At 43.6% G+C, this 23785-nt stretch overlaps 1 protein-coding gene and 1 long non-coding RNA gene across 4 annotated transcripts in view; one reads left to right on the forward strand and one right to left on the reverse strand.

The window, feature by feature from the left end:
- The window catches only part of SLC26A8 (solute carrier family 26 member 8), an 80409-nt gene that overhangs the window by 43341 nt on the left and 13283 nt on the right, over window positions 1-23785 (forward strand). Inside the window, exons 9-16 of one of the 2 annotated variants that reach the window (XM_005553202.5) lie at window positions 2655-2802; window positions 4606-4719; window positions 11460-11537; window positions 17968-18063; window positions 19481-19587; window positions 19668-19737; window positions 20780-20872; window positions 21003-21134. In XM_005553202.5, coding sequence (XP_005553259.3) covers window positions 2655-2802; window positions 4606-4719; window positions 11460-11537; window positions 17968-18063; window positions 19481-19587; window positions 19668-19737; window positions 20780-20872; window positions 21003-21134 — 838 coding nt within the window. Of the gene's footprint in view, window positions 1-2654; window positions 2803-4605; window positions 4720-11296; window positions 11538-17967; window positions 18064-19480; window positions 19588-19667; window positions 19738-20779; window positions 20873-21002; window positions 21135-23785 lie in introns of those variants that run through there. The other variant, XM_074038261.1, reaches the window with a different exon arrangement.
- The window catches only part of LOC102117245 (uncharacterized), a 72494-nt gene that overhangs the window by 12711 nt on the left and 35998 nt on the right, over window positions 1-23785 (reverse strand). The gene's annotated exons all lie outside the window — the stretch shown is intronic.

Genomic DNA, 23785 nt, shown 5'->3' on the forward strand with positions numbered 1-23785 from the left:
CTCTGTTATACTTACACAATATGCTTCTATTATCAATGACTTCAAAACCACACAGCCAGGCTGGGCACAGAGACTCATGCCTGTAATTCCAGCACTTTGGGAGGCCGAAGCAGGCAGATCATGAGGTCAGGAGTTCGAGACCAGCCTGGCCAACATGGTGAAACCCCATCTCTACTAAAAATACAAAAACTAGCTGGGCATAGCGGTGTGTACCTGTAATCACAGCTACTTGGGAGGCTAAGGCAAGAAAATCACTTGAACCAGGGAGTTGGAGGTTGCAGTAAGCCAGGATCAAGCCAGGATCCAGCCTGAGCAATAGATGGAGACTATCTCAAAAAGTAAAAAAGAAAAAAGAAAAAACCCACACAGCCAAGTTTCACTTATCTCTTATCATAAAATTCAAAGGTACAGATGGACAAGTGAGCATTTCAAAAGTCGAATTTTAAGTGTTGCTTTGAGCTTTCTCTTTTATTATGTATTTATCCAGGGTTGCTAGAGAATAGTAAGATTGGACAATTTGAGTTAGCTCCTGCTGTGTCCATGTTCCCTTTGAACCTCATTTGCTAACAAGAATTGAATGTTACAGAGAACAGAAAGGAAAAACAGTATTTTACGTTGTTATCATACTAAATATTCAAGCTTTACTAATATAGATTGGGGTAGTAAATTACATTTACTGTGTACCTCTTTAGGACAGCCACATTCTTACCTAGCTTTTTAAAAAGACAAAAAGGTGGAATTTGATAATAACTTAAATAACTACCTCTAAGCATTCAGTTATGCTTCTACTTAGCTAATTACTGGGAAAATGCAAAGGAACTTGTAAGTTATAAATTATAAACAAGGAATTAAAATAGACAGTAGGGCCAGACGCAGTGGCTCATGCCTGTAATCCCGGCACTGTGCGAGGCTGAGGCAGGCGAATCACTTGAGCTCAGGATTTCAAGACCAACCTGGGCAACATGGTGGGATTCTGTTTCTCCAAAAAAAAAAAAAAAAAAAGATTAGCCAGGTGTGGTGGCATGCATCTGAAATCCTAGCTACTTGGAAGGCTGAGGTGGGAGGATTTATTGAGGAAGGTTGAGGCTGCAGTGAGCCATGATCACGCCACTGCACTCCAGCCTGGGTGATACAGCAAGACCTGGTCTCAATACAAAAAAAAAAAGAAGTTGAAGAAGAAAAGAAGAAGAAGACATAGTTGGATGGTGAAGAAAATGACATTTAGCTCTTCGAGGTGCTAAAACTTAATTCTTTCTACTCAAAAATAAAATGTAAAATGTAAGAACTAATAAGGAATTTTAATTAGATAAGGGATTATTTGCTTTGTGGAAATATATATCACAAAATTTCTTTTAAAATAATTTTCCCAAGAGTTATTTACATGATTCATTATATTGAATTTGGATTTTTATATAATTTATCAAAAGGAAATCAACTGTTGAGGCATACATATTTGTCTTTGATGAAATGATTAAAGATAATCAAAAGAACGAATAAGCATTTCAAATAGCAAACCTTATCTAAAACACTTAGATATTTTTTCTGACTTAGAAAGTAATCTAGAGAAATAAAAAAGGAAGCATATTTGTGCTTCCAGATTTGACTTAAAGAATTATGCCAGTATGGATCTATGGAAAAACACTACTCCCTCTAAATCATCAAGATTTCTTTTTCCTTCTATAGTCTGTTAATATTGTGCTTGATTTCTGACTGTTAAACTAATGCTTCATTCTGGAATAAACCCCACTTGATCATAGTGTATTATCCTTTTACATATTGACTTGCTAAAATGATAAGAATTTTTGCATTTATGTTTATGAAGGATATTGGCCAGAGTTTTGTTTTGTTTTTCGGGTTTTTTGTTTGTTTGTTTGTTTTGTTTTTCTTGTGCTATCTGTGTCTGGTTTTGGTGTCAGAGTATATTGACTTTTTTTTTTTTTTTTGAGACTGAGTCTCACTCTATCACCCAGGCTGGAGTGCAGTGGTGCGATCTCTGCTCATTGCAACCTCCGCCTCCCGGGTGCAAGAGATTCTTGTGCCTCAGCCTCCAGAGTAGCTGGCATTACAGGTGCACACCACCATACCCGGCTAATTTTTTGTATTTTCAGTAGAGACAGGGTTTCACCATGTTGGTCAGGCTGGTCTCGAACTCCTGACCTCAAGTCGTCCATCCACCTCGGCCTCCCAAAGTGCTGGGATTGCAGGCGTGAGCCACTGTACCCAGCCATATGTTGACATTATAGGAAGACTTGGAAAGTATTGCCTCATATTCAACTTCTGGAAGAGATTCTATAAAATAGGCATTATGTCTTCCTTAAATATCCACCTATTCACCTATTGATATGGTCTCAAACAGTATCAATAAACCATTTTTCATGAATCGTTAAGGTTTTGCCTGTTCTGTTTATTGTCATTGCTACCTGGCAGACACATTGAACTACAAGACATAACAGCATGTTCTCTCAATGGCTTTCATAATGTGGCTTGGTTTGCTGGCAGTTTTGGCAGGCTGCTGCCTCAATCACTCCACTTGTCCCTATTGTCATTAAAAAAAAAAAAAAAAGAATCAGGATGGCCCAATATTAGAATAGAGTGGCGGAGATACCAAGAAAGGATTCCTCCTATCCAGAAATAATTCCACTATTCTATTCCAGCTTCCTGTTTCCTGTAACACCAGATTTCAGCGTTCTTCCCAAGATAATTTTACAAGCCATCTCCTTATCTTTGGTGAGCTCCTTTCTGCTCATATTTCTGGGCAAGAAGATTGCCAGTCTTCACAACTACAGTGTCAATTCCAACCAGGTGAGAGGACTATTACTTTCTCTGATCCTTAACTCTTTGTTCTTTAATCAAAGCCTCCTGCCAACATGAAGGCTGGAGTCTTTTTTAACTGAAGAGCCACTTGGACCATGGTTTGGACAGTAATCATAAAGGATTTTTGAGAGGTGAGGGATACTTAACTTTGAGACCACTTGAATTAACCTGAGTGTTATTGCCCTAGAACAGATATGGTACAGAGAGTCCAGAAAATTATGGCATCATGTTGTTAAGCTAGGAGAGTTTCACCTTTCTTAATTTTAGCTTGCTTTCTACCAAGTCCTCCAACCACGTACTGAGGTGCAATAAGAAATGCTGCAGAACATCCTATAAAAAGCCAGGGTTGGGCCAGGCGCAGTGGCTCACGCCTGTAATCCCAGCGCTTTGGGAGGCCAAGGTGGGCAGATCACAAGGTCAGGAGATTGAGACCATCCTGGCTAACACGGTGAAACCTAGTCTCTACTACAAAATAAAAATAAAATTAAAAATTAAAAAATTAACCGGGTGGGGTGGCAGGTGCCTGTAGTCCCAGCTACTCGGGAGGCTGAGGCAGGAGAATGGCGTGAACCCAGGAGGCGGAGCTTGCAGTGAGCCGAGATCACACCACTGCACTCCAGCCTGGGCGACAGAGCGAGACTCCATCTCAACAACAACAACAACAAAAAAGCGAGGGCTGCTAATATCATACAGTTGGCCTCCCAGAAATAGTTTTTGTCTTTTAGGGAAAATCTTCAACTACTCTGAATTTGGCCCTTTCCCTAGAACTCAAGAGGGAAATATGGAAGCAATGGGTATTCCAATATGACCCCTTTTTTTTTTTTTTTTTTTTTTTTTTTTGCTCTTGTTGCCCAGGCTGGAGTGCAATGGCGTGATCTTGGCTCACTGCAACCTCCACCTCCCAGGTTCAAGCAATTCTCCTGCCTCAGCCACCCAAGTAGCAGGGATTACAGGCGCTCACCACCATGCCCAGCTAATTTTTGTATTTTTAGTAGAGATGAGGGTTCACCATGTTGGCCAGGCTGGTCTCGAACTCCTGACCTCATGATCTGCCTGCCTCGGCCTCCCAAAGTGCTGGGATTACAGGTGTGATCCACTGCACCCAGCCAAATTTGACTTTTAGGTTAGTGCATAAGGCAGGGAGAATAGCATTATGCTTCTCCCTGTCATCCTAAGTCCTGGTCATCACTTGAAAGAGAATAAAAATGCCAGAGTCTCATTTTCTCACCTTGAAAAAGCACTTTCCTTGTGATGACTAGCTAAAATGACGATTCAGTTTAATCAGAAAAATCAGATGTGCCATCCTTTCGTTCTTTCTAATTTATTTTTATTTTTATTTTTATTTTCATTTTTATTTTTTGAGACAGAGTTTCACTCTTGTTGCCCAGGCTGGAGTGCAGTAGTACAATCTCGGCTCACCACAACCTCCACCTCTCAGGTTCAAGCGATTCTTCTGCCTCAGCCTCCTGAGTAGCTGGGATTACAGGCATGCACTACTACGCCTGGCAAATTTTCTATTTTTAGTAGAGATGGGGTTTCTCTCCATGTTGGTCAGGCTGGTCTCAAACTCCCAACCTCAGGTGATCCACCAGCCTCAGCCTCCCAAAGTGCTGAGCTTATAGGCGTGAGCCACCTCGCCTAGTCTTCTAATAATATTTCAATCTGTTATTTCAAGTGACGCAAACAACCCTATCATCATATAAAAAAATAAACCATATGCCTTCAACTCAAAATAAAATCAGCATTCTTCAACAAAGAGGGGGGCCTAAAGCATCTGCCATTTCTTTACAGGATTTAATAGCCATCGGCCTTTGCAATGTCGTCAGTTCATTTTTCAGATCTTGTGTGTTTACTGGTGCTGTTGCTAGGACTATTATCCAGGATAAATCTGGAGGAAGACAACAGGTATGTTGAAATACAGTTTGATCTCTACTACATAAACATATTCATATCAATTCATATGTATATTCAGAGGAGGGAATTAAATGGGTTTAATCTTGTTGCTGTTTTAATGTTATACTTAATGGGAAAGACCTCTGGGAAGAATTTGGATTCCATGCTTGCCTTAATTTTTGCTCAGATTTTGTCTTAAAAGTTACTTATCAATGTGGAACTTGAAAGCCATTTTCTGTTTCTTCTTTTTTTTTTTTTTTTTTGAGACGGAGTCTCACTCTGTCACCCAGGCTGGAGTGCAGTGACGCGATCTCGGCTCACTGCAAGCTCCGCCTCCTGGGTTCACGCCATTCTCCTGCCTTAGCCTCCCGAGTAGCTGGGACTACCGGCGCCCGCCACCATGCCCGGCTAATTTTTTTTGTATTTTTAGTAGAGACGGGGTTTCACTGTGTTAGCCAGGATGGTCTCGATCTCCCGACCTTGTGATCCACCCGCCTCAGGCTCCCAAAGTGCTGGGATTACAGGTGTGAGCCACCGTGCCCTGCCGAAAGCCATTTTCTATAGAAATATTATATGTGAGAGGTTTCCATATATTAGCCAACAAAACCCCACTTTCCATGTAACATACCTAAAGGATAAGAATATTTTAGGTAAACTGGCCAGGTGTGGTGGCTCACGCCTGTAATACCAACACTTTGGAAGGCTGAAGAGGACGGATCACTTGAGGTCAGGGGTTTGAGACCAGCCTGGTTAACATGGTGAAACCCCGTCTCTACTAGAAATACAAAAAAAAAAAAAAAAAATTAGCTGGGTGTTGCGGCGCACGCATATAATTCCAGCTACCCAGGAGGCTGGCACAGGAGAATCGCTGAACCTAGGAGGCAGAGGTTGCAATGAGCTGAGATGGTGCCACTGCACTCCAGCCTGGGTGGCAGAATGAGATTCCGTCTCAAAGAAAAAAAAAAAAAGGAATATTTCTGGTAAACTTACCATCATCTGCTAATGTTTTCCCCCACTATGGGAAGATGCATTCTCACACCTAGTCTGGAAAAGCAATAATACAACTCTACACACCCTGGCAGCAAACCACAAACTTTCCGGGCTTCCTCAAAAGGGCATGGCAAGGGGCTTTCATGACAAGAAGTCGGGTCTTTGTCTAGCAGAGCCCAGAGAATGTGTAATTGTTCTACTTTTGTATAAGAGAAAATTATCTAGGTCAGATTTTCTGCAGGTATTCTGAGTCAGTAAACTAAATGTTGTAGGTAGGTGTTAAGCGTAACATAGAGAAAATGGTGGTCGAAAAGACTGTAGAGGCAAAGTGTCTAACTGCAGGCATGAAATTTTATAAGTCTAATGTTTATGAGTTTTTTGTTTTTGGTTTTGTTTTTGTTTTGAGACATAGTCTTGCTCTGTCGCCCAGGCTGGAGTGCAGTGATGCGATCTCGGCTCACTACAACCTCCACTTCCCAGGCTCAAGTGATTTTCCTGCCTCAGCCTCCCAAGTAGCTGGGATTACAGGCATCCGCCATGACGTCCAGCTAATTTTTGCATTTTTAGCAGAGGTGGAGTTTTACTATGTTGGCCAGGCTGGTCTTGAACTCTTGAACTCAAGTGATCTGCCCACCTTGGCCTCCCAAAGTGCAGGGATTACAGGCATGAACCACCGCGCCCAGCCCAGTGTTCATGAGTTTTGAACTGACTAGATAAAATTACAACATGCTAACCTGAGAGGGGTCCCATCTCAACTTTGTAGCGTGACAAAATGTCAGAGAGCTATCAGAATTGAAACTGGGGTTGCCCAGGGAATGAGTCAGCATTCAGAGGCCAGAGAAACAGTGGCAGAGGTCAAAGACAAGCTTCTGCAGAAATATAGTAAAAGGTGTAGCCATGGTCAGAAACGAACGTGTCAGCAGAATGAACAGTCAACTTTCACATGGAAAGACAGTGTCATAGTCCGTGGGCAAATATGTGGTGAAGCATAAGGTAAAAGCTAATACAAGTCAGAAAGATTAGGCAGGGGTGAGAGCATGGGTATAGAGCAGGGGTGTCCAATCTTTTGGCTCCCCTAGCCCCATTGGAAGAAGGAGAATTGTCTTGGGCCACACATAAAATGCACTAACTCTAATGATAGCTGATAAGCTAAAAAAAAAAAAAAGCAAAAACACTTTATAATGTTTTAAGAAAGTTTACGAATTTGTGTTGGGCTGCAACCAAAGCTGTCCTGGGCCACATGTGGCCCTCAGGCCTCGGGTTGGACAAGTTTGGTCTAGAATAAGACTACATCGTACCACTTTATGTGGACTAAGTTTTGTTTGTCACAGAGCTTCTTCCGGATACATTGGCCTTTTCCACTACTGCTTAACAGACAGAGAAATTTGGGCTATGTTCAAAAGAAGAGTGTTTGTACAAGCATGCAAAAACTCTGGAGTCAAAGAGACTCCAAAAAGACTGGAGAGCTTTATAAGAAGAAATGGAAATGGCTATCCCTAGAGATTAGTTCCACTAACTTTTTCTGACATACTTTGTTTATTCAGTATATAAGCATAATGTAAATTTGAGAGACAAGATGTGCACGACTAGAAAAAACTAAAGCACAGTGCAAGGAAAATTGAGTGCAAAATGAGGACAATTTTTTAAAAGAGGCATAAATATTGCAAGGAGAATGATGGCAGAAGTGGGACTTTCATGGAGCACTGAAAGGGTTTAGGGTATGTGTAGATGGAAGGAGGAAGAAGGGCTTCAGTTCAGCCTCAGAGTTGTCTTAATGGCAGGATTCTACTTGTGCATGTAATGCGGACTGGAGAAAGAATGGCTTTGCCAACTGCACTCATTGATTCTGGGAATAGAAAGGCCAAGTTTTGGAAGGGTTTTGGTGGACGATTGAATTTCCAACCCCTGAGCAAGCCCACTTTTAGCATTTAGCCTGTTGGAAAGAAGGTCTGCCTCAAAGGTAGCCTATGGCACACATTTTGTTTTCCACTGCCACCTTGTTCCCCTGTGCAGCACAGTTCTGCCAGTGACACCTCTCAAGGCAGTGCAGTGGCCCTCCACAGGGAGGCATGCCCCTAGGAATGCTGAAAAGCCCTCCCTGAGGCCTTGACATGCCATTGCAAATCGCTGGCTCAAGCAGAGAATGCTGCTGACCCCTGGCCCTACACATGGCAGCTGCCCAGACTATACTCTTGAGTTCCAAATCTGGACCAGAAAAGTCCTCTGAGACTCATTCATCTTCTTCATTCCATGGGAGTGGAGTTTTCTCTCCACCTGTTATCTCTGGAGGCCTTAAGATTTTTTTTTTTTTTTTTTTTTTTTTTTTTTTTGTAGAGACAGGGTCTCACTATGTTGTCCAAACTCCGGGCCTCAAGTGATCTTCTCACTTCGGCCCCCCAAAGTGCTAGGATTACAGGCATGAGCCACTGTGCCCCAAACCCTTGGGGGATTTTGATTCCCTCTGCCTGAGAATGCTCCTATTTCTTCAAAGTTCCTTAGGACTGCAGAAAAGAGAAACAGGGGGCTGGCTCTGAACCTCTCAAAAATAACCTGCCATCAAGGGTCACTTTGTTTTTATTTTTTATCTGGCATAGATGCAAACTGTGTATATGTGTCTAGATTTCATTTAATTTATTGCTGTCTAGAACTCATTTCCCTCCAGTGGTTGCAGCAAAACCTACTGGTCCTTCTGGCCACAGCCTCAGCCTGAGGCATTGGCAGGGCTGACCCATAGCAAAGGGGATGTGATGAGCCCTAGTAAGCCTGTGGCCAGCTGGGCTGTCCCGCAGTCCATCTTTCTGCTCATCCTGTTCTTACCACTGTGCTCCCCTGTTCTCCAATATTAGGTTTCTTTCATTGCTCCCTGCTCTCTAAGGACCTGCCTTGCCCAGGCTCCCAGAACAGCTTTAAAAATGGGTTATTGTAAAAGAGAGAAATGAATGTGTTGTGTTGTTTTTAGAGGAAGCCAGTGGGGCCGTGGAGAGAGCCTGGATTTTGGAGTCAGATGGTCAGGGGAGGTTGAACTTGACTCCATGCTTCCTAGACGTATGTGACCTTGGGCAAATTAATTTTACTCTCTGAGGCTCTAGTCTTCATCTGGAAAGTGGGGATAAGACAAACTTGCCCGTTGTGAGAATTAAATTAGATGCTAATGGGTACCTGTCACTTAAGAGTTCAAAAATAATCACTTCTACCCCAAGACCCAAGTGCCCAGGTAGGTGTCCATCATCTGCTATTCTGCTTCATGGAACCCCCTGTACATAGAGCAATTGATGGCTGAGGGTCTGCATGTTGCTTGTGGCTGTGGCTATGGGGACTCACATGGCTTTGACTCTCAGGAGAGAAGGCAGAGTCAGTCTTTGTTCAAGAAAGTCTGGAAAAGTGATGGAAAATCTGGTCAGAAAAACAAAGCATGCATGAGATGTAAAGCAGGCAGACAGTGCTTGCTGTCATCAGACCCTGTTCAGGCACTGAGGCTGAGCTTCTGAGAGCCATCAAGCACCTTCCTGAGGCACAATGCCACTGAGGATGGTCCTCTGATCCCAAAGCCCATTCCGATGACTGTGCAGCCAAGAGAGACACAATTATTGGCAGGCTTCCAACCCTCTCTGAGCAGCTAATTTTATGAGATTTGGTGTCTAGTTTGTGCTCATTTTGACCTAGGTTTTTGTTGTTGTTGTTGTTGTTGTTTTGAGATGGAGTTTTGCTTTTGTTGCCCTGGCTAGAGTGCATTGGTGCAGTCTTGGCTTACTGCAACCTCTGCCTACCAGGTACAAGCAATTCTCCTGCATCAGCCTCCCAAGTAGCTGGGATTACAGGCACCTGCCACTATGCCCAGCTAATTTTTTTTTATTTTTAGTAGAGATGGTGTTTCACCATGTTGGCCAGGCTGGTCTCAAACTCCTGACCTCAGGTAATCTGCCTGGCTTGGCCTTCCAAAGTGCTGGGATTACAGGTGTGAGCCACCACACCTGGCCTAACCTAGTTTTATACAACTTATTGTGCTGTGTGCCTGCCTTTGTTTCCTTAAAAATAATCAGAAGAATTTTGGAGAAAAAAAGTGGCAGAAAAGAAAAGGCCTGATACAGATTTCCTGTGCTAATGAAAATAGTTTTTTTCTATAGCATCAGCAAAGGCCAACTGAAGCTAGAGCCAGAAGTTAGATCCAGCAACAGGCTGACATGTCACCTGGCTGGAGAGGCTTTGGGGTTACCTGTCTCAGTTCCACAGTGTCTGAAATGTTTGCCATCAGAGCTTTCTGAGTTTCAGTTATGGTGATCCATTTTCCTGAGTCCTTCCTACACTACTCTCATGTGATTCAGCCTTTCCATATCAGGCCACTCACTTTAGCTGTGAGTCAGCTGGGACGGGGAAAGAAAGAAGAAGGACGTTGATTGCATTGCTATTATTTTCAGCAATACATTTATATGGCAAATAGCAATGAGTAGTGAGAGGGAACCCAGTGGGAAGATGTGTTTTTCCCCCCATGTAAAAAATACAGAGAAAAATCAGAGAATCATTGCTGAGTGGTTCTTTGGTAAATTAGAATTGAGAGACTCCCTCCGTTCTTGCTTTTCTGTGCCATTGTTTTGATTTGTGGTTATAGTTTTGCCCCATCCCCTATTCCCATCACAGTGGAAAATGACACTGGTTTCTATTGTTTTTATTACTAGGGGCTTACAAAATGGAAATTTACCAATAGAGGATATAATGAGTTCAGGACTATCCAGAGAGCATTGGGCTTATCAAGGAAACTATGCTTCTTAGTTTTCCACCTTTATTTTGCCAAGTGAGAATCACTGCTTACCAAGAGACACTGAGCCCAGAGTAGTCAACCCAACTGGGATAGGATCCAGAGCTGCTATATACAGCCTTGACTCATGTTTGTAGCTTTTTCTTTCTTTCTTTCCTTTTGATGGCCCTGAAGCAGAAAGAAACTAAAGCAGGAAAATGGGAAGTGATTATCTTTGTGTGAAGATGAAGCTCCACTGAAGCTGCTAGATGGGCAGTTACCCAAGCAGCAAACAGGAGAGTGAGGGGTGGGAAATGTATTTACATGGGAAGTAGGGTGGCTGGGATTTTAGAGCTGACACTGAAGAGCTACTAGGGCTTTTCTTTCCTTTTCTCGAGATGGAGTCTCGCTCTGTCGCCAGGCTGGAGGGCAGTGGTGCGATCGTGGCTCACTGCAATCTCTGTCTTCAAGTGATTCTCCTCCCTCAGCCTCCCAAGTAGCTGGAATTACAGGCACGAGCCACCACGCCCAGCTAATTTTTGTATTTTTAGGAGAGACAGGGTTTCACCATGTTGGCCAGGATGGTCTCCATCTTTTGACCTCGTGATCTGCCCGCCTCAGCCTCCCAAAGTGCTGGGATTACCGGTGTGAGCCACCGCGCCCGGCCAACTAGGGCTTTTCTAAATTGTGCAAGGAGAGGTTAAACTCAGAAGGAGATGCAAATCAGATTTTAGGAGAATTCTTATTCACAGCACAGAGCAGTGGCAGTAAAGATTCAAATGCCTAGTACAACGTGGAACTTCTCAGGGAGCATCTTTCCATTCATTCAGGAAGTATTTATTGAGTATCTAGTATGTGTTTAGCACTTTGATAAGACTTGAAAATGTCAGTTCCACAAAAATACACTTGGGCTGAACTCAACTCCTTTTAAAAAAAACTGACATGCTTCTCACCAAGCAGAAGGCCTCAGTTGCAGACAGGGACCAATACATTCCTGATGGTTTCTCTCCAACTGGCTCTGTCTCCTCAGTTTGCATCTCTGGTAGGCGCAGGTGTGATGCTGCTCCTGATGGTGAAGATGGGACACTTTTTCTACGCACTGCCAAATGTAAGTAGAACTGATCAAATAACTAAGTCAACAATGACCAGGGCTCTGGATTGCTCGTTGGTGTGTGTGTGCGTGTGCGGGGGGCATCTCCAAGGAGAATTGCATTCGGATTATCCCCAATGGTTGCTCCAGCCTATCTCTAGTCCCTTTCATTCAAAATAATAGTATCTGCATCACAGGGTTAAGGGTTAAATGATGTGATATATATGTACACACACACATATATTTATGTATAAGATCTATATGGTGTGTCGATAGATAGATGTAATAGTATTGCGCCTATAGTAAACACTCAAGAAACATTAGTTATAGGGCCGGGCACCATGGCTGGCACCTGTAATCCCAGCACTTTGGGAGGCCAAGGTGGGCAGATAGCCTGAAGTCAGGAGTTCAAGACCCGCCTTGCCAACATGGAGAAACCCCATCTCTACTAAAAATACAAAAATTAGCTGGTCATGGTGGTGCGTGCCTGTAATCCCAGCTACTTGAGGGGCTGAGGCAGGAGAATCTCTTGAACCTGGGAGGCAGAGATTGCAGTGAGCCGAGATCCCACCACTGCACTCGAGCCTGGGCTACAGAGCAAGACTCCGTCTGAAAAAAAAAAAAAAAAAAGCATTAGTTATAGGCCAAGAGTGGTGTAATCCTAGCACTTTGAGAGGCCAAGTTGGGCAGATCACTTGAGATCAGGAGTTCAAGATCAGCCGGGCCAACATGGCAAAACCCTGTCTCTACTAAAAATACAAAAATTAGCTGGGTGTGGTGGCAGATGCCTGTAATCCCAGCCACTCCAGAAGCTGAGGCAGGTGCATCACTTGAACCTGGGAGGCTGCAGTGAGCTGAGGTCATGCCATTGCACTCCAGCCTGGGTGACCGAGTGAGACTGTCTCAGTAAATAAATAAATAAGTTATTATTATTATAATTAAATCCTCTTTTTATTGCTTAAGCTACAAAGTAAGTTTCATAAGTAAGGATTCAGTGAAAAATGACCAAAATAGACTTCAGATGCCACACCAACATGGGCTTGGAAACTCACTGTGCATTCATGCCATCTGTTTTCCTACACTGCTTCCAGAAGGCCTTGTTCTGCATTTGTGTGAACTCAATCTTCCCATTGCTGCCACACTGCCTCTTGGTTAGTTCACAACACTAGAAGGCAGGTCTGAAAGTTATGCCTTAACTCGGTATTCAGCTAGGATGCCTCTATATACAAATGTGTCATTTCTTCCCTTTGTGTGAAACTGAGCAACTTGTGGTTAGAGATGCCAGGTTTGTTAATTACTAGCTATAATCCTTCTGTTCTTAAGTTACAGTAGGTCTATACTCAGTGACCATCATCTCCTTTTAAGTTTTCTTCATGTTCCTGTTAGCCATTTTTATATAGTACTTAAGGGAGGTGAGAGAAGGTTTATTTGTGGATGTAGCAGCTTGGTTACACACCGAGGTGGCTGTCCCTGAAGCTGGGGTGGTTGTAAATGTGATCTCCATCCTTCTGAATGCTTCCTTTCCACCTGGTGAATAGCAGGTTTCAGTAGAGCACCCACAAGGCTACTGCTGCCTTCTGCTCATATGATTCAAGGACCTTAGAGCCAAGGCATGGAATCTATGCAAGGAGGGTGGAACTAGTAAGCTCAAATTGACACGCAAGCGGTCCTCTGATTCCCAGTAGAGGTCATCTCCAGTTTCCACAGCACCTTTGTTGTTATCACTGTTGGAATCTATTTTAGGAGGGCCACTCACTAATTTACTTTGGATGTGGATATTTTTTCTTTACAACTAAATGGAGCAGAATTTTAAAATTCCAAACAAAAATGATCAGAGTTCACTGAAGGGTAGTGATAAAAGTTGGGACTCCTTTATTATAAACATGTTGGGGACAGAACAGCCCTTGCTTTTGGCTGCTATGTTACATCACATTACTTTTATAGCACCTAGTTAGCATGTTTCTGAGTGAGCAGTTGTGATTATAAGAAGATCAACGGAATAGTTGAATTACTGTAACAATAAGGTTCTGTGAGTACTAAGCTATAAATGACTTCTTCCTTTCTTGAAAAACTGTGAAGAGTTGCAAAACCCTTGTTAAGAGTCATTAGTAGAGCATTCAGGCTAGGATCTCAACTAGTTACAAGAGGACCAACACAAATTTTGAAAAACATGATACAAAATAATATATTCAATATTATTCCAATTTTGTGTGGAAGAAAAACACAGAACATACCAGTGGTTATCTCTGGGATAATGGAAATTATGTATGAATTTAACTCATCTTTATACCATGAGCATGTTTCACCTTAACATTTAGAAGGATAAAAATGTTGCATATTGTTTTATGAAAAGATTTGTTTCCTCTCCATACTCCCTGCCTTACATCAAAAACCTTTCAAAAACCCTACGAGGTTGATTTTCTTTTCCTTCCCACCGTATTTCTTCAAACTGAAGGAAGTTTGGAGATTCTTGACTGGAAAGAAGATAGCATAGTGGCAAAGACGGTATGGTGGGAAAGAAGTAATTTCTGCCAACTTCATCTTTGTTTTTCCCTCCTCTACTGACCTGTTGTGTCTAACGGGTCACTGGGTACCCTCAGAAAGCCAGAGTAACCGTGGACTCAGCCATTCCTCATGGTAGGATTAGTTCTAATTCCCAGGCAGAGAATATAGAGGAGAGGACAGCTAGGAAAGGGCTAAGAAATTAAACCAATACAGGAATTTCATGACCACAAGAAAATTTTTTTTTTTTTTTTGAGATGGCAGTCTCCCTCTGTTGCCCAGGCTGGAGTGCAGTGGCATGATCTCAGCTCAGCTCACGTCAACCTCTGCCTCCCAGGTTCAAGTGATTTTCCTACCTCAGCCTCCGGAGTAGCCGGGATTACAGGCACCTGCCACCATGCCTGGCTAATTTTTGCATTTTTAGTAGAGACGGGGTTTCGCCATGTTGGCCAGGCTGGTCTTGAACTCCTGACCTCAGGTGATCCACCCACTTCAGCCTCCCAAAGTGCTGGGATTACAGGTGTGAGCAAAAATGTTTCTTTTTTTTTTTTTTTCTTTTTGAGTTGAAGTTTCACTCTCGTTGCCCAGGCCGGAGTGCAATGACGCAATCTCAGCTCACGGCAACCTCCGCCTCCCAGGTTCAAGCGATTCTCCTGCCTCAGCCTCCCGAGTAGCTGGGATTCCAGGCATGTGCCATCACACCCAGCTAACTTTTTTGTATTTTTAGTAGAGACGGGGTTTCTCCATGTTGGTCAGGCTGGTCTCAAACGCCCGACCTCAGGTGATTCCACCCGCCTCGGCCTCCCAAAGTGCTGGGATTACAGGCATGAGCCACTACGCCCAGCCAGGTGTGAGCAATAATGTTTCTTAAAAGTAGGTTAAATTCTACTTTGAAGCCCTGAAGATTTTTATATCCTTATGCGCATAAATCTTCATTTCCTCATATTTAGGAAACTTTCTTTCCATTATAAAAGTAAACATGCTCATTTTCAAAACTTTGGAAAATGCAAAATAGATAAAAATGTCATTCACAATCACAAATAAAACAACTATTAACATTTTGGCATCTATCCAACCAATATTATTTTCTATAAATGGATATCACTTTGCATAGTTGTAACCTAACTGTATAATTTTATATTCATTTTTATTTAATATATAGCATGATACTTCATTGTATAACATTTGACATTATTGGAAAATTAGGTTGTCTACATTTTTGTTATGAATAACAATGAGTAATTTTGTATGTCTACCTTTTTTTTTTTTTTTTGAGACAGGGTCTCACTCTCTTGCCCAGACTGGAGAGCAGTGGCCCAATCTCGGCTCACTGCAACCTCTGCCTCCCAGGCTCAAGGAATTCTCCTACCTCAGCCTCCCCAGTAGCTGGGATTACAGGCACATGCCACTACTGCCCAGCTAATTTTTGTATTTTTAGTAGAGACGAGGTTTCACTGCGTTGGCCAGGCTGGTCTCGAACTCCTGACCTCAAATTATCCACCCACCTTGGCTTCCCAAAGTGCTGGGATTACAGGTATGAGCCACCACACCTGGCACATCTACAGTTTTCTAGATTTAAGATTTTTTTTTGAGACAGAGTCTCTGTCACCCAGGCTGGAGTACAGTGGTGTGATCTTGGCTCACTGCAACCTCCGCCTCCCAGGTTCAAGTGATTCTCATGCCTCAGCCTCCCAAGTAGCTGAGATTACAGGCATGTACCACCATGCCCAGCTAATTTTTGTATTTGTAGTAGAGACAGGTTTTTGCCACATTAGCTAAATTGGTCTGGAACTCCTGGCTTCAAGAGATCCACCTGCCTCAGACTCCCAAAGTGCTGGGATTACAGACATGAGCCACTGTGTCTGGCCAAGATTTAGGATCAATTTCTAAAAGTAAAACAAAGATTTTGTGTGAAAACATATCAGCATTTCTGGATATATTGTCAAGTGATTTTCCCAAAGGGCACTGCCGTATTATACTCAACAACCATGTATAAAGGGTATTATCAATGCTTTTATTTTATTTTTTTGAGATAGAGTCTTGCTGCTTCACTGGGCTGGAGTACAGTGGCACGATCACAGCTCACTGCAACCTCCATCTCCTAGGCTTAAGTGATCCTCCCACCTCAGTCTCCCGAGTAGCTGGGACTATAGTTGCATGCCACCACACCTGGTTAATTTAATTTTTTTTTTTTTTTTTTTGTAGAGATGGCATCTCACTATGTCACCCAGGCTGGTCTCGAACTCCTGGGCTCAAGTGATCCTCCTGCCTCAGCCTCACAAAGTGCTGGGATTACAGGCATGAGCCACCACACTTGGCTATCAGTATTTTAAATTTGCTCACTTAATTTGATAAACAAAATGGTATTTCATTAGTGAAATATATACTGAAATATATTACAGTATATTATGATTCAACATGAAGAAAAGCCCAGTTGGAATTGTTTTAGAGTTTCTGTGAGTGTAAGTTCTCTTAATTTATCATCCCATCTGAGAATGGTTTCTAGATAATGTAGGTAACAGATATGTCAAGCAAACCAGACAAGGCAAGGCCAAGTAGCCAAAGGCACCAGCTCCCATGGATCTTGTTCCACACATCAAAAGTAACACAGAAACAGAAGGGGATAGATGACCATAACCTTTAGCTATGCCTGGTGAGATGTCAGAGCCCCGGCACCTGCGAGTGGTTGACTTGTGGGTTGGGAAAAAGAATTTACTGACAATAGTATTTGAAATAGGTTTGAAAAAGGAAAGTTTATTAGAAGGGAAGAACACTGCAAAAGGATGCAGTGAGGCACCTCAGCAAGAGGACTGAGTGCGCTATGGTGGGTTTTCCTTAGGAGCATTTGTGGACCTTAAGGCGGGAGCTTAGGGTTGTAAAACGAGTTTCAGCACAGTATTCCAGAGATATATAGAAATTTTTGGGCCGGGCGCGGTGGCTCACGCCTGTAATCCCAGCACTTTGGGAGGCCGAGGCGGGCGGATCACAAGGTCAGGAGATCGAGACCACGGTGAAACCCCGTCTCTACTAAAAATACAAAAAATTAGCCGGGCGCGGTTGTGGGCGCCTGTAGTCCCAGCTACTCAGGAGGCTGAGGCAGGAGAATGGCGTGAACCCAGGAGGCGGAGCTTGCAGTGAGCCGAGATCGCGCCACTGCACTCCAGCCTGGGCGACAGAGCGAGACTCCGTCTCAAAAAAAAAAAAAAAAAGAAATTTTTGTTACTTACAAAAGTTGAAAGAGGCCTGGAATCACATGCCAATTTTAGATATTAGGGAAGTTTGACTACTTCTAAATTCCTAGATAAGGAGTTTTGCCTCCGGATGGCCTGTTGGATGGTCATTAGGTGGTCTTTGCTCCCTTCTATATTGCTCAGATAAGAAGTTTTTGTCTGCGGGGCCTGTTCAATGCTAAGGAGGTGATTTTCACTTTCCTCAAGTTACTCTTCCTCTCACTGTCTATGAGAGTAATGAACTATCTGAATCTACAAGGGGCCATTGTCAGCTTTCCTGGCTGAATCAGTCAGGCCTTGACCTTGGCCTGAACTTGCCTTGTGTTTTTGGCAAATTAAGGAGGAGCGCAAAGAAAAATGTAGAGACAAAATTAGCCGTGAGTGATGGCATGCACCTGTAGTCCCAGCTACTTGGGAGGTTGAGTGGGGAGGACGTCTTGAGCCCAGGAGTTTGAGGCTGCAGTGAGCTATGATGGCACGCCACTGTACTCCAGCCTGGGCAAGAGCGAGACCCTGTATCAAAAAGGAAGAGAAAAGAGAAACAAAGAGAAAATTTGATTGGACAATGAGTTGGAACATAGACATGGTATTCATATAAAATATCAATGCAAAATATCTCAAAGTGGCAAGGCTAACTTTTTGTGATTCCATGGTGGGGATTTATGAGTTTTACACCCCAAAGGGAATATGAACCAGGATTTATCTTTTCCCCTCAGGCTGTGCTGGCTGGTATTATTCTGAGCAACGTTGTTCCCTACCTTGAAACCATTTCTAACCTACCCAGTCTGTGGAGGCAGGACCAATATGACTGTGTGAGTGTAGATGCCCTGGTTGAGGAAGGGGAGGGCAGAAGGGAGGTTGGAGAGAGGGAGAAAGAACAAACAAAAGAGATCTGCCATGGACCTAAAGAACACAAACAGCTCTTTGATGCCTAGTGCTCCAGTTTTGCTTTACAAAGGAGAGTCAAGGTTGTTGGTGCAAGAAAACACGAAGACCTCATTCCAACTACGCCAAATTAAATGAAAGGGATTAAGTGGCTACAGTTACGTCCAAATCTAGCAAAAAGGATTTGTCGTTCATTGCATATTTGAATGACTTGTTTTGTTTTGTTTTGAGACGGAGTCTTGCTCTGTCGCCCAGGCTGGAGTGCAGTGGTGCAATCTCAGCTCACTGCAAGCTCCACCTCCCGGGTTCACGCCATTCTCCTGCCTCAGCCTCCTGAGTAGCTGGGACTACAGGCGCCCGCCACCGCGCCTGGTTAATTTTTGTATTTTTAGTAGAGACGGGATTTCACCATATTGACCAGGCTGTTCTCAAACTCCGGACCTTGTGATCTGCCCGCCTCGGCCTCCCAAAGTTCTGGGATTACAGGCGTGAGCCACCGCGCCCAGCCTTGAATGATTTTTAATCCAGTTAATGTAAATACATTTTAGGATATGAGTCTCCAATCCCAATTAGAGAAGGAGGTGTCTTGTCAGGCAGAATACCTGCTGGAGCACACTGCGTCTCTCTGGAGCACAAAACCAGAGGTCAGAAAGGGGAAACAGCAAGAAATAAAAGGTGGAGGATAGAATGTGATGACAGGAGGACCCAGGAGAGGCAGAGAAATATGAAAGGGGGTAACTTTTGGAGCCAGATCCCTGAGAGCTAACAGGAGATGTGTACACTGCACAGATAGAGTTGCTATTCCAGAAGGAGGCATAACACTTCAAACAGGATGGAAGAGAATAAGGAAACGTTGAGTACAGATACTGACAAGTGGCAGGTGGTGAGGAAAGTAGATATTTAAGGGAATTTCAGCCTATTTTTCTTCTGTGTAGATGAAGTAATGGAGAAGGTGCTGGGGTAGGGACTTGAAAAGGATGGTAAAGATTTGCAACAACCCTTATAGGTCTTAAAATAGCAACTACCATTTGGTGAGTATGCTAGTTGGTTTTGCAAATGGTATTCCTAATCTCAACAAAGCCTATAAAGTAGACATTATTACTATTTTGCACATGAGGAAATTGAAGTTTTGAGAGAGATTTGAAGACAGAGGCGACCAGGGATGCATAAAAGAATTGCTAGGCATCCTTGAGGGCCCTAGTTCATGTGGCTATGGAATATTTCTCTAAAGCCCAGGTGTAGTAAGGGAGAGGGTAAAGGTGAGTTGAGAAACAGGACTGATCATTTTCTCAGTTGTACTTGTTTCCATAATCTTCCTTTTTCCCTCATTCCCTTTTCCATAAGGCTCTTTGGATGATGACATTTTCATCTTCAATTTTCCTGGGACTGGACATTGGACTAATTATCTCAGTAGTTTCTGCTTTCTTCATCACCAGTGTTCGTTCACACAGGTACTTTGCCTCAGGTAATAGGAGGTTAATAAGGCAAGGTAAGGCAACTCTGACCTAAAGGCAAGTACATTTCCTTTCAGAGCTAAGATTCTTCTCCTGGGTCAAATACCTAACACCAACATTTATAGAAGCGTCAATGATTATCGGGAGGTAAGAATCCAAATCGGTCCTATTTCTCTGCCTAAGGGATAGGGTGGGCCCCACCTCATGCTCAGTTTTTCTACAAAATCCCTTGCCATTGTTTCCTGCACTGCAGATACACATTTACAAAGGAGAGGGATGTGATGTACACTGGTAGAGATGGGTCCTTTGGTTTTGTTTTTTTTTTGGAGACAGAGTCTTGCTCTGTCACCCAAGCTGGATAGTGTAGTGGCTCAATCTCGGTTCACTGCAACCTCCACCTCCCAGGTTCAAGAAATTCTCCTGCCTCAGCATCCCCAGTAGCTGGGATTACAGGCATGCCCCATCATACCCTGCTAATTTTTTGTATTTTAGTAGAGATGGGGCTTCACCATGTTGCCCAAGCTGGTCTTGGACTCCTGAGCTCAGGCAATCTGCTTGCCTCAGCCTTCCAGAGTGCTGGGATTACAGGCATGACTCACCACGCCCGGCCAAGACGGGCTCTTAAGTAGCTAAATTCTTATAGTATTGCAGCCAGTTAAAGATTATTAGTAAATGTACTTTAAGGAGAGTTTGGCCAAGAAAAAGAAAGGAGTAAGGAAATGGAGGGAGAAAGAAGACAGCAGGAAAAGCAGAGGGTGAAAATGGGAGGAAATAATTTTCTAGTTCTTGTCTCTAATAAAGAATAATACAGGCCGGGTGCGTTGGCTCATACCTGTAATTCCAGCACTTTGGGAGGCCAGGCGTTTGAGACCAGTGTGGCTAACATGGTGAAACCCCGTCTCTACTAAAAATGCAAAAATTAGCAGGGCGTGACGGCAGGTGCCTGTAATCCCAGCTACTCAGGAGGCTGAGGCAGGAGAATTGCTTGAACCCGAGAGGTGGAAGTTGCAGTGAGCCAAGATCACGCCATTGCACTCCAGCCTGGGTGACACAGTGAGACTCTGTCTCAAAAAAACAAAATAAAAAATAAAAAAGAAGAATACAGACTCTAGGAGCTTCTAAGGATATATTATTCTTGCTCCATAAAAGAACTGAGAAATTTCCCTCAACTTCACATTTTGTCTTGCAGATCATCACCATTCCTGGGGTGAAAATCTTCCAGTGCTGCAGCTCAATTACATTTGTAAATGTTTACTACCTAAAGCATAAGCTGTTAAAAGAGGTAACTGCCCTCCTGCCCACCTTTCTTTCTTGACCTGCCCATCTGCCCCCCCGCACTGGCATCCCTCTCCCACTCTTTCACCTTCTGTTCCACCATTCTCCCTCTGGATGAAACCTCTCATGTCTTTCAGGTTGGTATGGTAAGGGTGCCTCTTAAAGAAGAAGAAATTTTCAGCTTGTTTAATTCAAGTGACACCAGCCTACAGGGAGAAAAGATTTGCAGGTGCTTCTGCAACTGTGATGATCTGGAGCCACTGCCCAGGGTTAGAAATGCCTTTTCTTTCCTGTATTTTTCTCCATACTTTATAAAGAAGTACACTAGTCATTTCTTAAAAAAAAAAAAAAAAAGTCAAAACCACTAAGGGATTTTGACTTTTAGATGGACCATGGAGAATTCAGAAATTAAGATAGAAGGTTCCTCTCACCTTGGCAGCTTGACTGGAAAAAAAAAAAAAGGCACAAAGATCCCCCTTGAGGTTCAGGTTTTCACATGAAAGTAGGTGGGAAGTGTTCTGACTTCTACTGGATGACCAGTGACCAGAATACAGTTTGCCTGTTGAGACTGAAATAGTTGTACCTATTTCCCTGGCTTTTAGCTGCCTAGCTTTAGATTTCTGAAAATAAGTGACTTAAAGATTGTTTTCTGATTCCAACTAGGGCAGGGTCAAGGTTGCTGTACTTCTCAAGGATCTGCCATGGTCTCCTGATGTCTTCCTGTGGCCAAGAAAATGATGATGGGAGATAGGGGGAAAGGAGCGGGGAGGATGAGCACAGGCTGCTATTTCAGAAGGGAATTTTACAGCATTTGAAGGTTATTTTCACTGATGAGAATTACAGAGTGTTCGTTATTTCCAACCTGGACTTGGTATAAGCAGTCCCTTCCCTCAGAGCAGGATTGCTCATTTCTAGCTTTTGGGTATTTCGGCAATCACCTAGTCTATAGCGCGCGCTCTGGAGGGGCGGCTCTCTCTATAAATCTCACAGATTTATATCCTCCCCCACAACACACACACACAAACGCCTCCACCTGCCACGCAGGTGCTTGCAAAACCCTAAGCATCCACTCTTGTTCCCACACATTCTAATGGAGCATAGGTTCTACTGAGCTACTGAGACGGGGTTTCACCATGTTGGCCAGGCTAGTCTCGAACTCCTGACCTCAGACGATCCACCCGCCTCAGCCTCCCAAAGTGCTGGGATTACAGGTGTGAGCCACCACACGTGGCTTGTTTATTTTCTTCCATAATAGTGATATATCTTAAAATTGACAGCATAGTGAATCATGCAATATAGCACATAGCTGTCTTTTAAATTGTATGTTTAGATTCTAACAGCCCTGAGTAGCTGAGATTACAGGTATGTGCCACCACGCCTGGCTAATTTTGTATTTTTAGTAGAGATGGGGTTTCACCATATTGGTCAGGCTGGTCTTGAGCTCCAGACCTCAGGTGATCCACCCACCTTGGCCTCCCAAAGTGCTGGGATTACAGGTGTGAGTCACCATGCCCAGCTAGATTCTAACAGCTCTTAAGACTTCAAGTAAGGGGAGATTGGCATAAGCACAAAAGCCAGAAAAACTTTATAGTAGCAACGGACTATGCTGGGAAATTTATGAGAGAATTTTGGATTGATGTTGGGTAGGAAAGAAAAAGGATTCCCAGTCCATGGACAGGCTTGGACAGACACCAAGGTAGAAATAAATGTGGGGCTCTTAGGATAACAGACTTAGCCTGGGAAGTAAGGTCAGGAAGATAAGACATGAGGGGATTGTAAGAAAGATAAGAACGTAGAGTAGGCTGGGCACGGTGGCTTACGCCTGTAATCCCAGCACTTTGGGAGGCCGAGGCGGGCAGATTACAAGGTCAGGAGATCGAGACCATCCTGGCTAACACAGTGACACCCCGTCTCTACTAAAGAATACAAAAAATTAGCCGGGTGTAGTGGTGAGCGCCTATAGTCCCAGCTACTCAGGAGGCTGAGGCAGGAGAATGGCGTGAACCCAGGAGGCGGCGGAGCTTGCAGTGAGCAGAGATCACGCCAGTGCACTCCAGCCTGGGTGACAAGGCGAGACTCCGTCTCAAAAAAAAAAAAAAAAAAAAAGAATGTAGAGTAGATGAAGGAGAGAAAAGAAGGATCTCAGACGGCTGGGCATGGTGGCTCACACCCATAATCCCAGAACTTTGAGAGGCCAAGGCAGGCGGATCACCTGAGGTCAGGAGTTCGAAACTAGCCTGGCCAACATGGTGAAACCCCGTCTCTACTAAAAATACAAAATTAGCCGGGCGTGGTGGCCCGTGCCTGTAATCCCAGCTACTCGGGAGGCTGAGGCAGGAGAATTGCTTGAACCCAGGAGGCGGAAGTTCAGTGAGCCAGAATCTGTGCCATTGCACTCCAGCCTGGGCGACAAAAGCGAAACTCCGTCTCAAAAACAAAACAAACAAACAAAAAAAGGTGGCTCTCAGAGAATTCCCTCTGCCTAGAGGAGCTCACATCTCCCTGCCACTGAACCAACCCTGGCCTGTTCCCCAAATGCCTGGCCCCAGTGACCTTGGGAACAGCTCTCTCCTTTGAACTGCAAACTGCAGCATTAGCATCTATCCACACCACTTTTCTTTTCTTTTCTGCTATACAATATATACTACCTCATATTGTTTTTAGCTTTAAATTTTTAAAATTTATTTAACAAGAAACATTGTTAGAATAACATTAAAAAAAAAAATTAGAAACATCGCCCAGAATTACAACACTCTAGCAAAGGAATTCTTCTCATTATTCCATGTGCCTTATAGTTCTCGTCCATATATATTCTTACTTATCATTTTTTTGTGAGACGGAGTTTTGCTCTTGTTACCCAGGCTGGAGTGCGACAGCGCAACCTTGGCTCACCACAAACTCTACTTCCTGGGTTCAAGCA

This window comes from Macaca fascicularis, chromosome 4 (genome assembly GCF_037993035.2).
Source record: "Macaca fascicularis isolate 582-1 chromosome 4, T2T-MFA8v1.1".
Taxonomy (NCBI): Eukaryota; Metazoa; Chordata; class Mammalia; order Primates; family Cercopithecidae; genus Macaca; species Macaca fascicularis.